The sequence below is a fragment of the Centropristis striata genome, chromosome 16 (genome assembly GCF_030273125.1).
Source record: "Centropristis striata isolate RG_2023a ecotype Rhode Island chromosome 16, C.striata_1.0, whole genome shotgun sequence".
In the NCBI taxonomy this organism is placed as follows: domain Eukaryota; kingdom Metazoa; phylum Chordata; class Actinopteri; order Perciformes; family Serranidae; genus Centropristis; species Centropristis striata.
In genome coordinates this window covers 24,282,691-24,298,176 of record NC_081532.1, presented here as the reverse complement: position 1 = coordinate 24,298,176, position 15,486 = coordinate 24,282,691, and the positions used below count along the sequence as shown (strand labels likewise).

The window sequence follows — 15,486 nt, the reverse complement described above, 5'->3', positions numbered from 1 at the left end:
TCAACAGAAACTAACTGTCACTGACAATGCTTTGCTAAAGTGAGCAGCCAGAGGTGGACAAACTGAAAATTCTGGCCTCGAACAGAAAGCATTTTTGGCAAAACCATAACACCTATCACTAATCTGACTTCACTTTGAGCGTCCTGAGTTCTTCCTGAATGTCTACATGTATTTTTTTTTAAGAAAAATTAAAAAATAGCTTTGTTAGAGCGATTTAAAAAAACTCTTACATCTGATTTTTTCAAAAATCCTCACGTGTTTTTAATATGGGACTCAATGGGGCAGTTGATGCGTTTTGGTGGCACTTCTCTGTGTCCTGCGCCCAAACTATAACTCTGACAGCTTTACCAGAGGATTGTGAGTGAGAAGACAAATTTTCCTCCGTTTCTATGTATAAATTATTTCTGTAGAGTGGAATTTGCGGCCTGGAGCGCAGTTTTCAAATTTATTTTTTGACAATTCCTTCTCTCCCTCTCCACTCTGCTTGATGACATCACCGCTCTAGAGTCTGAACATTCCGCGCAATACACACACATGGGAAAATCGCCCTCCCCATTAGTTTGGAAAAATGGAAATGTTTTCGCACTTCGTGCGAAAACTATACGTGCAATCGCTTTGAAATTTCACAGGACTAGAGTTAAATTCAGGCCCTACAACTTTCTAAATCGGTTCGGAATTTTACGAGCAACGGTTTGCGAATGGTGAGGCCCCAAAGTTGGCGCAATGCGTTCCGGATGGGCCGAAAAGTGCACGTTTGTGCACGTTGTGCGAAAACGTGCGCGCCGATCGCTAATAAAAGTCATTCCACACGATTCCCGATTAGGGCGCAACTTCTGACGTTTTTACTTTTCGCGATTTCTCAAAGCTGCGAGACTAGTTACGCGCCAAAGTTTTTACGGAAGAATAATCTATATATAATAATAATAATAATAATAAACATGAGCAATAATAAGAGATGCCTCGTGCTTCGCACGAGGCACTCATCCTCACTGCTTGCAGTGAAGATGAGTGCCTCGCTGCTCAGCCGTGGCACTAATAAGCCCACGGAATAACAATTAGTGTGCTTTTGCAAGCAAGCACACAAAATAAAAATAGTCCCGGTGAATATGAGTTAGTGTGCTTTTGCAAGCAAGCACACAAAATAAGCCCGAGGAATAACAATTAGTGTGCTTTTGCAAGCAAGCACACAAAACTAGAAAATTCCTAAAGAAATTTTGATTGTGTGCTTGCCTCTGGACCGTGACTCTCGTGGCTTATCAAAAGGGGCGGGGATTAAACAGGGACTTTCTGCTGAGTACACTCACACCTCATACAAGTCTCTAGGACAAACGGTTCACTAGTTAGAAAAGGGGCGTGGTTTATCAAAAGGGGCGGGGTTATCAATCACCAGTTAAACATGGACTCTATGCTGAGTAATCTGACACCTTATACAAGTTTCTAGGACAAACAGTTCATTAGTTAGTAAAAGGGGGCGTGGCTAATAAAAAGGGCGGGAATTTATGAATTATTGTTATGTAGAACTGAAAAGTGATGAACCATCATCATGCATGACAAGTTTGAGGCAAATTGGACAATGTATGGTCAAGTTATAAGGTCTCATGTTTTATGAAGAAACACCATGTCTGTTTACTTAGAGTAAACTGACAGTTATCAGTTAGAATGTCTGTGTTGGAGGAGGGAGGGGGGAGGGGGAGGCTTTGGTAGCTAAGCAACCAGGTGGCCAGGTGGAGTCGACCAATAAGAGCAGAGCAATCAACTGAAATTAACTGCTGTTGGAGACAGTTCCGCAGACAGAGATGGACAAACTGAAAATTCTGGCCTCGAACAGAAAGCATTTTCGGCAAAACCATAATACCTATCATTGATCCGACTTTACTTTGAGCGTCCTGAGTTCTTCCTGAAGAAAAATGAAAGAATAGCTTTGTTAGAGCGATTTTAAAAAACTGTTAAATTTTTTTTTTGAGAAATCTTCCTTCATTTTTAATATGGGAGCCGATGCGGCAGTTGGTGCATTTTGTTTGAGCATCTGTGCGTCCTGCGCCCAAACTATAACTCTGACAGCTTTACCAGAGGATTGTGAGTGAGAGGACAAATTTTCCTACGTTTCTATGTATAAATTATTTCTGTAGAGTGAAATTTGAGGCCTGGAGCACAGTTTTCAAATTTATTTTTTGACAATTCTTTCTCTCCCTCTACACTCTGTTTGATGACTTCACCACTCTAGACTCTCCATAGGGTTACATTGGGGGGATTTTTTGACGTGTTTTTGCCCAATAATTTGAAAACCGTTTGTCGAAAACCTTATAAAAGTCATAGCACACTTGTCATGGGCGAGCCGGTCGGTTTGATACCTTTTTTGTGTATGTGTGACCAAAACTCTGGGAGGAGTAGTCGACCGAAAAATGACACGGAAGAAACGGAAGAAGAACTAGAAAATTTCTAAAGAAATTTTGATTGTGTGCTTGCCTCTGGACCGTGACTCTCGTGGCTTATCAAAAGGGGCACGGATTAAACAGGGACTTTCTGCTGAGTACACTCACACCTCATACAAGTCTCTAGGACAAACGGTTCACTGGTTAGTAAAATGGGCGTGGCTTATCAAAAGGGGCGGGGTTATCAATCACCAGTTAAACAGGGACTCTATGCTGAGTAATCTGACATCTTATACAAGTTTCTAGGACAAACGGTTCATTAGTTAGTAAAAGGGGGCGTGGCTAATAAAAAGGGCTGGAATTTATGAATTATTGTTATGTAGAACTGAAAAGTGATGAACCATCATCATGCATGACAAGTTTGAGGCAGACTGGACAATGTATGGTCAAGTTATAAGGTCTCGTGTTTTATGAAGAAAGCCATGTCTGTTTACTTAGAGTAAACTGACAGTTATCAGTTAGAATGTCTGTGTTGGAGGGGGGGGGGCTTTGGTAGCTAAGCAACCACGTGGCCAGGTGGAATCGACCAATCAGAGCAGAGCAATTAACTGAAATTAACTGACGATGGAGACAGTTCCGTCAAAGTGAGCAGACAGAGGTCGACAAACTTGAAATTCTGGCCTCGAACAGAAAGCATTTTCGGCAAAACCATAATACCTATCATTGATCCGACTTCACTTTGAGCGTCCTGAGTTCTTCCTGAACATCTCCATATGTTTTTTTTTTAAGAAAAATGAAAAAATAGCTTTGTTAGAGCGATTTTAAAAAACTGTTAAATTTTTTTTTTTGAGAAATCTTCCTTCATTTTTAATATGGGAGCCGATGTGGCAGTTGGTGCATTTTGTTTGAGCATCTGTGCGTCCTGCGCCCAAACTATAACTCTGACAGCTTTACCAGAGGATTGTGAGTGAGAAGACAAATTTTCCTACGTTTCTATGTATAAATTATTTCTGTAGAGTGAAATTTGCGGCCTGGAGCGCAGTTTTCAAATTTATTTATTGACAATTCTTTCTCTCCCTCTACACTCTGTTTGATGACTTCCCCACTCTAGACTCTCCATAGGGTTACATTGGGGGGATTTTTTGACGTGTTTTTGCCCAATAATTTGAAAACCGTATGTCGAAACCCTTAGAAAAGTCATAGCACACTTGTCATGGGCAAGCCGGTCAATTTGATACCTTTTTTGTGTATGTGCGACCAAAACTCTGGGAGGAGTAGTCGACCGAAAAAACACCACGGAAGAAACGGAAGAATAATAACTAGAAAATTTCTAAAGAAATTTTGATTGTGTGCTTGCCTCTGGCCCATCATTCTCGTGGCTCAAATCAACAGTCAAACAGGGACTCTGTCCTGAGTTCACAGACACCTCATACAAGTCTGTAGGACAAACGGTTCACAAGTTAGTAAAAGGGGGCGTGGTCACTCAAAGGGGGCGTGGCTTGAATCAGCAGTTAAATAGGGACTCTGTCCTGAGTTCACAGACACCTCATACAAGTTTCTAGGACAAACGGTTCATTAGTTATGAAAGGGGGCGTGGCTAATCAAAAAGGGCGGGAATTTATGAAACATTATTATGTATAAGTGGTCAGTGTTGAACCATCATCATGCTTGGCAAGTTTGAGGAAGATTGGACAATGTATGGTCAAGTTATTAGGTCTGTTTACTTAGAGTAAACTGACAGTTATCAGTTAGAATGTCTGTGTTGGAGGAGGGAGGGGGGAGGGGGGAGGCTTTGGTAGCTAAGCAACCACGTGGCCAGGTGGAGTCGACCAATAAGAGCAGAGCAATCAACTGAAATCAACTGCTGTTGGAGACAGTTCCGCAGACAGAGGTGGACAAACTGAAAATTCTGGCCTCGAACAGAAAGCATTTTTGGCAAAACCATAATACCTATCATTGATCCGACTTCACTTTGAGCGTCCTGAGTTCTTCCTCAACGTCTACATATATTTTTTTTTAAGAAAAATGAAAAAATAGCTTTGTTGGAGCGATTTAAAAAAACACTTACATCTACTTTTTTATGAAATCTTCCTGCGTTTTTAATATGGGAGCCAATGAGGCAGTTGCTGCGTTTTGTTTGTGCATCTGTGCGTCCTGCGCCAAAACTATAACTCTGACAGCTTTACCAGAGGATTGTGAGTGAGAGGACAAATTTTCCTACGTTTCTATGTATAAATTATTTCTGTAGAGTGAAATTTGCGGCCTGGAGCGCAGTTTTCAAATTTATTTTTTGACAATTCGTTCTCTCCCTCTACACTCTGTTTGATGACATCACCGCTCTAGAGCCTCCATAGGGTTACATTGGGGGGATTTTTTGACGTGTTTTTGCCCAATAATTTGAAAACCGTTTGTCGAAACCCTTATAAAAGTCATAGCACACTTGTCATGGGCGAGCCGGTCGATTTGATACCTTTTTCGTGTATGTGCGGCCAAAACTCTGGGAGGAGTAGTCGACCGAAAAATGACACGGAAGAAACGGAAGAATAATAAGCCCGAGGAATAACAATTAGTGTGCTTTTGCAAGCAAGCACACAAAATAATAAACATGAGCAATAATAAGAGATGCCTCGTGCTTCGCACGAGGCACTCATCCTCACTGCTTGCAGTGAAGATGAGTGCCTCGCTGCTCAGCCGTGGCACTAATAAATAAATAATAATAAACATGAGCAATAATAAGAGATGCCTCGTGCTTCGCACGAGGCACTCATCCTCACTGCTTGCAGTGAAGATGAGTGCCTCGCTGCTCAGCCGTGGCACTAACTAGAAAATTTCTAAAGAAATTTTGATTGTGTGCTTGCCTCTAGACCATCATTCTCGTGGCTCAAATCAACAGTCAAACAGTGACTCTGTCCTGAGTTCACAGACACCTCATACAAGTCTGTAGGACAAACGGTTCACAAGTTAGTAAAAGGGGGCGTGGTCACTCAAAGGGGGCGTGGCTTGAATCAGCAGTTAAATAGGGACTCTGTCCTGAGTTCACAGACACCTCATACAAGTCTCTAGGACAAACGGTTCATTAGTTATGAAAGGGGGCGTGGCTAATCAAAAGGGGCGGGAATTCATGAAACATTATTATGTATAAGTGGTCAGTGATGAACCATCATCATGCTTGGCAAGTTTGAGGAAGATTGGACAATGTATGGTCAAATTATTAGGTCTGTTCACTTAGAGTAAACTGACAGTTATCAGTTAGAATGTCTGTGTTGGAGGTGGGAGGGGGGAGGGGGGAGGCTTTTGTAGCTAAGCAACCAGGTGGCCAGGTGGAGTCGACCAATAAGAGCAGAGCAATCAACTGAAATTAACTGACAGTTCCGTCACAGTGAGCAGACAGAGGTCGACAAACTGAAAATTCTGGCCTCGAACAGAAAGCATTTTTGGCAAAATCATAATACCTATCATTGATCCGACTTCACTTTGAGCGTCCTGAGTTCTTCCTGAACGTCTACATATATTTTTTTTAAAGAAAGATGAAAAAATAGCTTTGTTAGAGCGATTTTAAAAAACTGTAAAAAAAAATTTGGGGGAGAAATCTTCCTGCATTTTTAATATGGGAGCCAATGAGGCAGTTGATGTGTTTTGTTTGTGCATCTGTGCGTCCTGCGCCAAAACTATAACTCTGACAGCTTTACCAGAGGATTGTGAGTGAGAAGACAAATTTTCCTACGTTTCTATGTATAAATTATTTCTGTAGAGTGAAATTTGCGGCCTGGAGCGCAGTTTTCAAATGTATTTTTTGACAATTCGTTCTCTCCCTCTACACTCTGTTTGATGGCATCACCACTCTAGACTCTCCATAGGGTTACATTGGGGGGATTTTTTGACGTGTTTTTGCCCAATAATTTGAAAACCGTTTGTCGAAACCCTTATAAAAGTCATAGCACACTTGTCATGGGCGAGCCGGTTGATTTGATACCTTTTTTGTGTATGTGCGACCAAAACTGTGGGAGGAGTAGTCGACCGAAAAAACACCACGGAAGAAACGGAAGAAAAACTAGAAAATTCCTAAAGAAATTTTGATTGTGTGCTTGCCTCTGGACCGTGACTCTCGTGGCTTATCAAAAGGGGCAGGGATTAAACAGGGACTTTCTGCTGAGTACACTCACACCTCATACAAGTCTCTAGGACAAACGGTTCATTGGTTATGAAAGGGGGCGTGGCTAATCAAAAAGGGCGGGAATTTATGAAATATTGTTATGTATAAGTGGTCAGTGATGAACCATCATCATGCTTGACAAGTTTGAGGAAGATTGGACAATGTATGGTCAAGTTATAAGGTCTCATGTTTTATGAAGTCTGTTTACTGACAGTTATCAGTTAGAATGTCTGTGTTGGAGGAGGGGAGGGGGGAGGGGGGAGGCTTTGGTAGCTAAGCAACCACGTGGCCAGGTGGAGTCGACCAATAAGAGCAGAGCAATCAACTGAAATTAACTGCTGTTGGAGAAAGTTCCGCAGACAGAGGTGGACAAACTGAAATTTCTGGCCTCGAACAGAAAGCATTTTTGGCAAAACCATAATACCTATCATTGATCCGACTTCACTTTGAGCGTCCTGAGTTCTTCCTGAACATCTACATATATTTTTTTTTAAGAAAGATGAAAAAATAGCTTTGTTAGAGCGATTTAAAAAAACGGTTAAATTTTTTTGGGGGAGAAATCTTCCTGCATTTTTAATATTGGAGCCAATGAGGCAGTTGGTGCGTTTTGTTTGTGCATCTGTGCATCCTGCGCCCAAACTATAACTCTGACAGCTTTACCAGAGGATTGTGAGTGAGAGGACAAATTTCCCTACGTTTCTATGTATAAATTATTTCTGTAGAGTGGAATTTGCGGCCTGGAGCGCAGTTTTCAAATTTATTTTTTGACAATTCGTTCTCTCCCTCTACACTCTGTTTGATGACATCACCACTCTAGCCTCTCCATAGGGTTACATTGGGGGGATTTTTTGACGTGTTTTTGCCCAATAATTTGAAAACCGTTTGTCGAAACTCTTATAAAAGTCATAGCACACTTGTCATGGGCGAGCCGGTCGATTTGATACCTTTTTTGTGTATGTGCGACCAAAACTCTGGGAGGAGTAGTCGACCGAAAAATGACACGGAAGAAACGGAAGAATAACTAGAAAATTTCTAAAGAAATTTTGATTGTGTGCTTGCCTCTGGACTGTGACTCTCGTGGCTTATCAAAAGGGGCAGGGATTAAACAAGGACTTTCTGCTGAGTACACTGACACCTCATACAAGTCTCTAGGACAAACGGTTCACTAGTTAGTAAAAGGGGCGTGGCTAATCAAAAGGGGCGGGGTAATCAATCACCAGTTAAACAGGGACTCTATGCTGAGTAATCTGACACCTTATACAAGTTTCTAGGACAAACGGTTCATTAGTTAGTAAAAGGGGGCGTGGCTAATAAAAAGGGCGGGAATTTATGAATTATTGTTATGTAGAACTGAAAAGTGATGAACCATCATCATGCATGACAAGTTTGAGGCAGATTGGACAATGTATGGTCAAGTTATAAGGTCTCATGTTTTATGAAGAAACACCATGTCTGTTTACTTAGAGTAAACTGACAGTTATCAGTTAGAATGTCTGTGTTGGAGGTGGGAGGGGGGAGGCTTTGGTAGCTAAGCAACCAGGTGGCCAGATGGAGTGATTGTGTGCTTGCCTCTGGACCATCATTCTCGTGGCTCAAATCAACAGTCAAACAGGGACTCTGTCCTGAGTTCACAGACACCTCATACAAGTCTGTAGGACAAACGGTCCACAAGTTAGTAAAAGGGGGCGTGGTCACTCAAAGGGGGCGTGGCTTGAATCAGCAGTTAAACAGGGACTCTGTCCTGAGTTCACAGACACCTCATACAAGTATCTAGGAGAAACGGTTCATTAGTTATGAAAGGGGGCGTGGCTAATCAAAAATGGCGGGAATTTATGAAACATTGTTATGTATAAGTGGTCAGTGATGAACCATCATCATGCTTGGCAAGTTTGAGGAAGATTGGACAATGTATGGTCAAGTTATTAGGTCTGTTCACTTAGAGTAAACTGACAGTTATCAGTTAAAATGTCTGTGTTGGAGGAGGGAGGGGGGAGGCATTTGTAGCTAAGCAACCAGGTGGCCAGGTGGAGTCGACCAATAAGAGCAGAGCAATCAACTGAAATTAACTGACAGTTCCGTCACAGTGAGCAGACAGAGGTCGACAAACTGAAAATTCTGGCCTCGAACAGAAAGCATTTTTGGCAAAACCATAATACCTATCATTGATCCGACTTCACTTTGAGCGTCCTGAGTTCTTCCTCAACGTCTACATATATTTTTTTTAAAGAAAGATGAAAAAATAGCTTTGTTAGAGCGATTTTAAAAAACTGTAAAAAAATTTTTTGGGAGAAATCTTCCTTCATTTTTAATATGGGAGCCAATGAGGCAGTTGATGTGTTTTGTTTGTGCATCTGTGCGTCCTGCGCCCAAACTATAACTCTGACAGCTTTACCAGAGGATTGTGAGTGAGAGGACAAATTTTCCTACGTTTCTATGTATAAATTATTTCTGTAGAGTGAAATTTGAGGCCTGGAGCACAGTTTTCAAATTTATTTTTTGACAATTCGTTCTCTCCCTCTACACTCTGTTTGATGACATCACCACTCTAGACTCTCCATAGGGTTACATTGGGGGGATTTTTTGACGTGTTTTTTCCCAATAATTTGAAAACCGTTTGTCAAAACCCTTAGAAAAGTCATAGCACACTGGTCATGGGTGAGCCGGTCGATTTGATACCTTTTTTGTGTATGTGCGACCAAAACTCTGGGAGGAGTAGTCAACGGAAAAACAACACGGAAGAAACGGAAGAATAATAAAAATAGACACGGTGAATAGTAGTTAGTGTGCTTTTGCAAGCAAGCACACAAAATAATAAAAATAGTCCCGGTGAATAGTAGTTAGTGTGCTTTTGCAAGCAAGCACACAAAATAATAATAAACATGAGCAATAATAAGAGATGCCTCGCTGCTCAGCCGTGGCACTAATAATAATAAACATGAGCAATAATAAGAGATGCCTCGAGCAAAGCTCGAGGCACTCTCCTTCACTGCTTGCAGTGAAGGAGAGTGCCTCGCTGCTCAGCCGTGGCACTAACTAGAAAATTTCTAAAGAAATTTTGATTGTGTGCTTGCCTCGGGACTGTGACTCTCGTGGCTTATCAAAAGGGGCAGGGATTAAACAGGGACTTTCTGCTGAGTGCACTGACACCTCGTACAAGTCTCTAGGACAAACGGTTCACTAGTTAGTAAAAGGGGGCGTGGCTAATAAAAAGGGGCGGGGTTATCAATCACCAGTTAAACAGGGACTCTATGCCGAGTAATCTGACACTTTATACAAGTCTCTAGGACAAACGGTTAATTGGTTATGAAAGGGGGCGTGGCTAATCAAAAAGGGCGTGAATTTATGAAATATTGTTATGTATAAGTGGTCAGTGATGAACCATCATTATGCTTGACAAGTTTGAGGAAGATTGGACAATGTATGGTCAAGTTATAAGGTCTCATGTTTTATGAAGAACAACATGTCTGTTTACTTAGAGTAAACTGACAGTTATCAGTTAGAATGTCTGTGTTGGAGGAGGGAGGGGGGAGGGGGGAGGCTGTGGTAGCTAAGCAACCACGTGGCCAGGTGGAGTCGACCAATAAGAGCAGAGCAATCAACTGAAATTAACTGCTGTTGGAGACAGTTCCGCAGACAGAGGTGGACAAACTGAAAATTCTGGCCTCGAACAGAAAGCATTTTTGGCAAAACCATAATACCTATCATTGATCCGACTTCACTTTGAGCGTCCTGAGTTCTTCCTCAACGTCTACATATTTTTTTTTTTAAGAAAAATGAAAAAATAGCTTTGTTAGAGCGATTTAAAAAAACGGTTACATTTTTTTTTTTGAGAAATCTTCCTGCATTTTTAATATGGGAGCCAATGAGGCAGTTGGTGCGTTTTGTCTGTGCATCTGTGCGTCCTGCGCCAAAACTATAACTCTGACAGCTTTACCAGAGGATTGTGAGTGAGAGGACAAATTTTCCTACGTTTCTATGTATAAATTATTTCTGTAGAGTGAAATTTGCGGCCTGGAGCGCAGTTTTCAAATTTATTTTTTGACAATTCTTTCTCTCCCTCTACACTCTGTTTGATGACATCACCACTCTAGACTCTCCATAGGGTTACATTGGGGGGATTTTTTGACGTGTTTTTGCCCAATAATTTGAAAACCGTTTGTCGAAACCCTTATAAAAGTCATAGCACACTGGTCATGGGCGAGCCGGTCGGTTTGATACCTTTTTTGTGTATGTGCGACCAAAACTCTGGGAGGAGTAGTCGACGGAAAAACGAAACGGAAGAATAATAATAAAAATAGACACGGTGAATAGTAGTTAGTGTGCTTTTGCAAGCAAGCACACAAAATAATAATAAACATGAGCAATAATAAGAGAAAAGCTCAATAATAAGAGCTTCGCACGAGGCACTCATCCTCACTGCTTGCAGTGAGGATGAGTGCCTCGCTGCTCAGCCGTGGCACTAATAAGCCCACGGAATAACAATTAGTGTGCTTTTGCAAGCAAGCACACAAAATAAGCCCGGTGAATAGTAGTTAGTGTGCTTTTGCAAGCAAGCACACAAAATAAAAATAGTCCCGGTGAATAGTAGTTAGTGTGCTTTTGCAAGCAAGCACACAAAATAAGCCAGAGGAATAACAATTAGTGTGCTTTTGCAAGCAAGCACACAAAATAAGAATAGACCCGGTGAATAGTAGTTAGTGTGCTTTTGCAAGCAAGCACACAAACTAAAAATAGTCCCGGTGAATAGTAGTTAGTGTGCTTTTGCAAGCAAGCACACAAAATAAAAACTCCAACACATTCAGATTGTGCTGGTGTTGTACAGTCTTATAGCAGCTGGAATGAATGAATGAGCTGCAGCAGCTGGATGTAACAGTCTGCTGCTGGAGGAGCTGCTCAGAGACCCCACAGTGTCCTGCAGGGCTGAGAGGGGTTGTCCATGATGGATGTCAGTTACATTGATACAGATACATGATACAGTATAGCCTTGAATTTCTTCATTGCTTGGAATAGTGAAGACACGGATATTAGAAATTATGAGTTTATTTGATAGGGAAATTATTATCTATATAGTGATGAAGTACAAAAAGTGAGATAAAATTATATTAACACTAAAGTATAACATTGCTTCATGATATCAAGTCTAAAATACACAAATCTTTGAATAGAGCTGTTAAACACTTAAATACACTGATAACAAAATCAATTTGAAAATGTTTATTTACTGAAAACAAAATATAAAAGCTGAAAGAAGACAACAATATTGTAGTTACTGCACTCTGGTTTTGCTGTAAAAGGTTCTAATAGTAATGCAGAAACAGAGTGCAATAACTACATTTTTGGGGTCAAAGGTCAAATAAATCATTGTGATTTTTGAGCAAATAAATGACATCATCAATACATGTAGAAATAATTGTCATATCACTAACCTATCTATAACCCATTTGGCTGGCCAGTTAAAAAATGTAAAAAAACAACAACTTTAAAGCAGTTTTTCTAAGTTATCCCCTTCATGTAGTTACTGCAGTTATAGGGCAGAATACCTGTGGGCAAAAGTGTTTATTCCATTTCCCAGTCATAGGCTGGATAAAAAGGCTGTCTACGCATCACCTTCTAAGGTTCATGGAAGAGAGAAAAAGTGTGAAGAGGTCAAGGTGACCATGATGAAGGCCACAAGCTGAAATGCACTGGACCAACAATAAAGTTGTCCTGCATTCTAGAAGTGTTGCTGTTGAGTTTTACCTCTCCCAATCACTGCATGAGTGACGCTGCAGTATGGAGCAGTCTAAGACACAATGTTCAAATATTTACCCAAAATAGGATGCTGGGACGCAGGGATGCAGGGGCTAGGGCTGGGCGATATGGACCAAAAGTCATATCCCGATATATTTAGGCCCCGTTTACACAAAGGGAAAACGCAGATATTTCCATGCGGTTTGGCCTCTCATTTACACGAAAACCCCGTTTTTATCACAGAAAACGATTATTTCTAAAAACTCCGGCAAAGTGGAGAATTTGGAAAACTCCGGTTATGTGTTGTCGTGTCATCTGGGAGAAACGGGTTTTAGGTTCTCACTCATTCTATCTAGTTGTTTTGAAAGGAACAGGAAGTCGCTCGTGTTATTTGTTGTTGTTGATTCTAGAATTCTGATTGGCTTGCATGGCTTTATCCTTCTCCCTACACTGCCGCCCATATAATAGGTTTGGCATAGTTATAATGGCGCTCGATGGTGTAACGGAGGGGGGGAATATTTGTTTCTCTAAATGCCCTGCTATGTATAAACATGGCCTTTGGCTAAATATCGATATACGATATATATCCTGATATTTTTTATCACAAAATGAGAGCAAATGTTCAGTCAAAGCCAAATATGACAAATCACAAGTGGTTTTGTTAAACCTGTTTTATAAGTGAACATAAATACTTTATAACAACAGGAGAACTTTTTAAAAAAAATCAAAGCTCCATAAAGTCCACATTTAAATCATAAAATATCTTAAATAAAAATAGCTTAGCCTAGAAAAGAATAACGAACATTACGAAATAACTAAATATGACAAACCCTAGTAAGGGCAGCAGTTATATATAAAGAAAGAAAAAAATGAACTATATGTGGTCTAATTCCATATCACATTTAAAAATATATTGATATATATCGCCCAGCCCTATCAGGGACCTTTGACTGTGAATTCTATTTGTGGTTTTGGTTACAAGAAGAACTGAATGAAATCTGATGACCTCTTTCCTCAGGTTGATGCTCATGGCAACATCCTCCTGACCAATCTAACCAGTGAGATGGGTGGATCAGATATGATGGGCGCTCTCAACGACCCTCGGGCTACCATGTTCTCCTATGACAGCGCCAGCATACAGTATCGCAAACCCATGACCAGCCGAGACCTGTACGGACGGCCGGCCATCGACCGGCCAATGGGCCACAAGAAGGGCCGCTTGCGGAGGAGGGCCTCGCAGCTCAAAGTCAAGATCCCCGACCTCACGGATGTCAACGCCATAGACAAGTGGTCCCGTGTCGTCTTCCCAATCGCATTTACCTTCTTCAACCTGGTCTACTGGCTTTACTATGTCCACTAGGGTGGCAGCAGCTCTGATAATGATTGGATAGAAAAGCTACCTAGGTCTTGTACAGCGATGAAAATGAAGGAGCATTCAGTCCATTTGTATAAATCCTGTTTTGGAATGAATAGATCTGGCTGTCTTTACAATGTAAATACAATTTAATATATAATATATAAATATATATATATATATATATATAAATATATATATATATATCTATACAACAGAGGTATAATTTATTAAAAATTCTATCACTTTTGCTGTACTTATCCATACAATAGAGATAGATAAAAATAATGGAATTTAAGACACAGTAAAGATATGGTATTTACAAGTTCAAACTTGCCAAAAAGACTTTGGTGACTCCAAAATTACGGGCAATGATCTTTCATTTATTCTATCTCTTTTTCTTACCTTCTGTTATCTCACTTTTGCATGTGAATGAAACACTTTTTGTTTGCTTAAGCTCGAAAACAAAAGAAAAGTAAGCCCAGGGCAAAACACGTAGGTAACTAAAACAGTTTTTATGTGATCTTGTGATTGAAGAAGACGTTTGTTTGAACTCCATCATAATAAGGTAGTTCTTATTGGGTTTTAAGCTTAGTGCTCCGGCTGGGGTTATTTTGGTGGAGTTGGATAAGTATCATTATGTTGAAATCCTTCTCTGACAGCCATCTGTGAGCTAACAAACATGTCAGTTTGGGTTTCATGAATGACATGTCTTTTGTTTGACAAGTTTCTTTTCACTTCTGTAAAAAAAAAAAGAAAAGAAAAAAAAGGCTTTGCACGGCTCTTCTGAGCCACCCTGTATTATAATCATTATACTGTATGCTTTCGAACAATCATTACATTTAAGGTAAGTACAGGACAGATGTTAATTGGAACTCCACTAATTTCTCAAAAATCAAAATGTTGTCAAATTTGTACCTACAATATTCTCACAGCGTCTGTGAGCATGTACAATGTAATTTTCTTTAAAAGAAATCAGGTAAAGAATGACCAATGATGTCACCATGCTTTCAAAATCACATTCAAAATTTTAAGCCCTGATAAAACTCGCTGCTGGTGTTGAAATATGTGGTGTTACAGACTATTATTGAACATTCTAGCTGAATTATATTGTTCATAACTAGTAGAATTACATAGAGGTCCAATAATCTGAGTTTGTAATCAAAGGGCAAGTATAAGTTCAATGTTACTCTATCTTACTTTATTTTTCAGCTACTATCAAAATGTATGTAGTGTATGTAGGGGGCTAAGGTTCATTATAAGACCCAAGTTTAACGCCTGGATTCCACTGGATGCGTAACGGCTGCAGATCCGTCGTCGGAGCCGTTACGCACCCATTATAATCAATGTGTGAGATTCCACCGACTGCAGATCCGCTGCGTAATGAGTCCGACAACGCAGGGCCATCCGACAGCCCTCGCAACACTTGCGCAGAGCTTCTATTTTTGTCAGACGACGGAGCACTACGCATAAATTCAGCACAGAGCAGATCGTTCGGGACAGGAAGTCTTGCACAGACACAAAATAAAACACCGGTATATTTTCAAAATAAAATACCTCGGGTTCGCTAACGAGGTCGGCCGGCTCGTTAACAAGCCGGCCGACCTCGTTAGCGCTGGTTAAGACGGAGTCGCTGGATTTGTCTCCAGTCATTAACGAGGAGATGTTGATTATCTTCCAGTTATATCAATTGAATTCGCGAGATCTCGTGCGTCCTCGGGACTCTGCTGTCCGCAACAGCTCCGACACAGACGGATCCGGTGGGTGTTGACGGACTGCGTAGATACGCAGCCGTTGCGGACAGACCCCTGTCGGAGTCGTTACGCATCCAGTGGAATCCAGGCGTAAGTTTGTTCAGGCCCAGGCCTACAGTCAGG

At 40.8% G+C, this 15,486-nt stretch overlaps 1 protein-coding gene across 1 annotated transcript in view; it reads left to right on the top strand.

Annotated features, from left to right (window-relative positions):
- Positions 1-13,787, top strand: part of gabrb1 (gamma-aminobutyric acid type A receptor subunit beta1) — a 150,785-nt gene extending 136,998 nt beyond the window's left edge. Inside the window, exon 9 of the mRNA XM_059352919.1 lies at positions 13,274-13,787. Coding sequence (XP_059208902.1) covers positions 13,274-13,615 — 342 coding nt within the window. The 3' untranslated portion in view covers positions 13,616-13,787. The remainder of the gene's footprint in view (positions 1-13,273) is intronic.
- Positions 13,788-15,486: the final 1,699 nt, after the last annotated feature.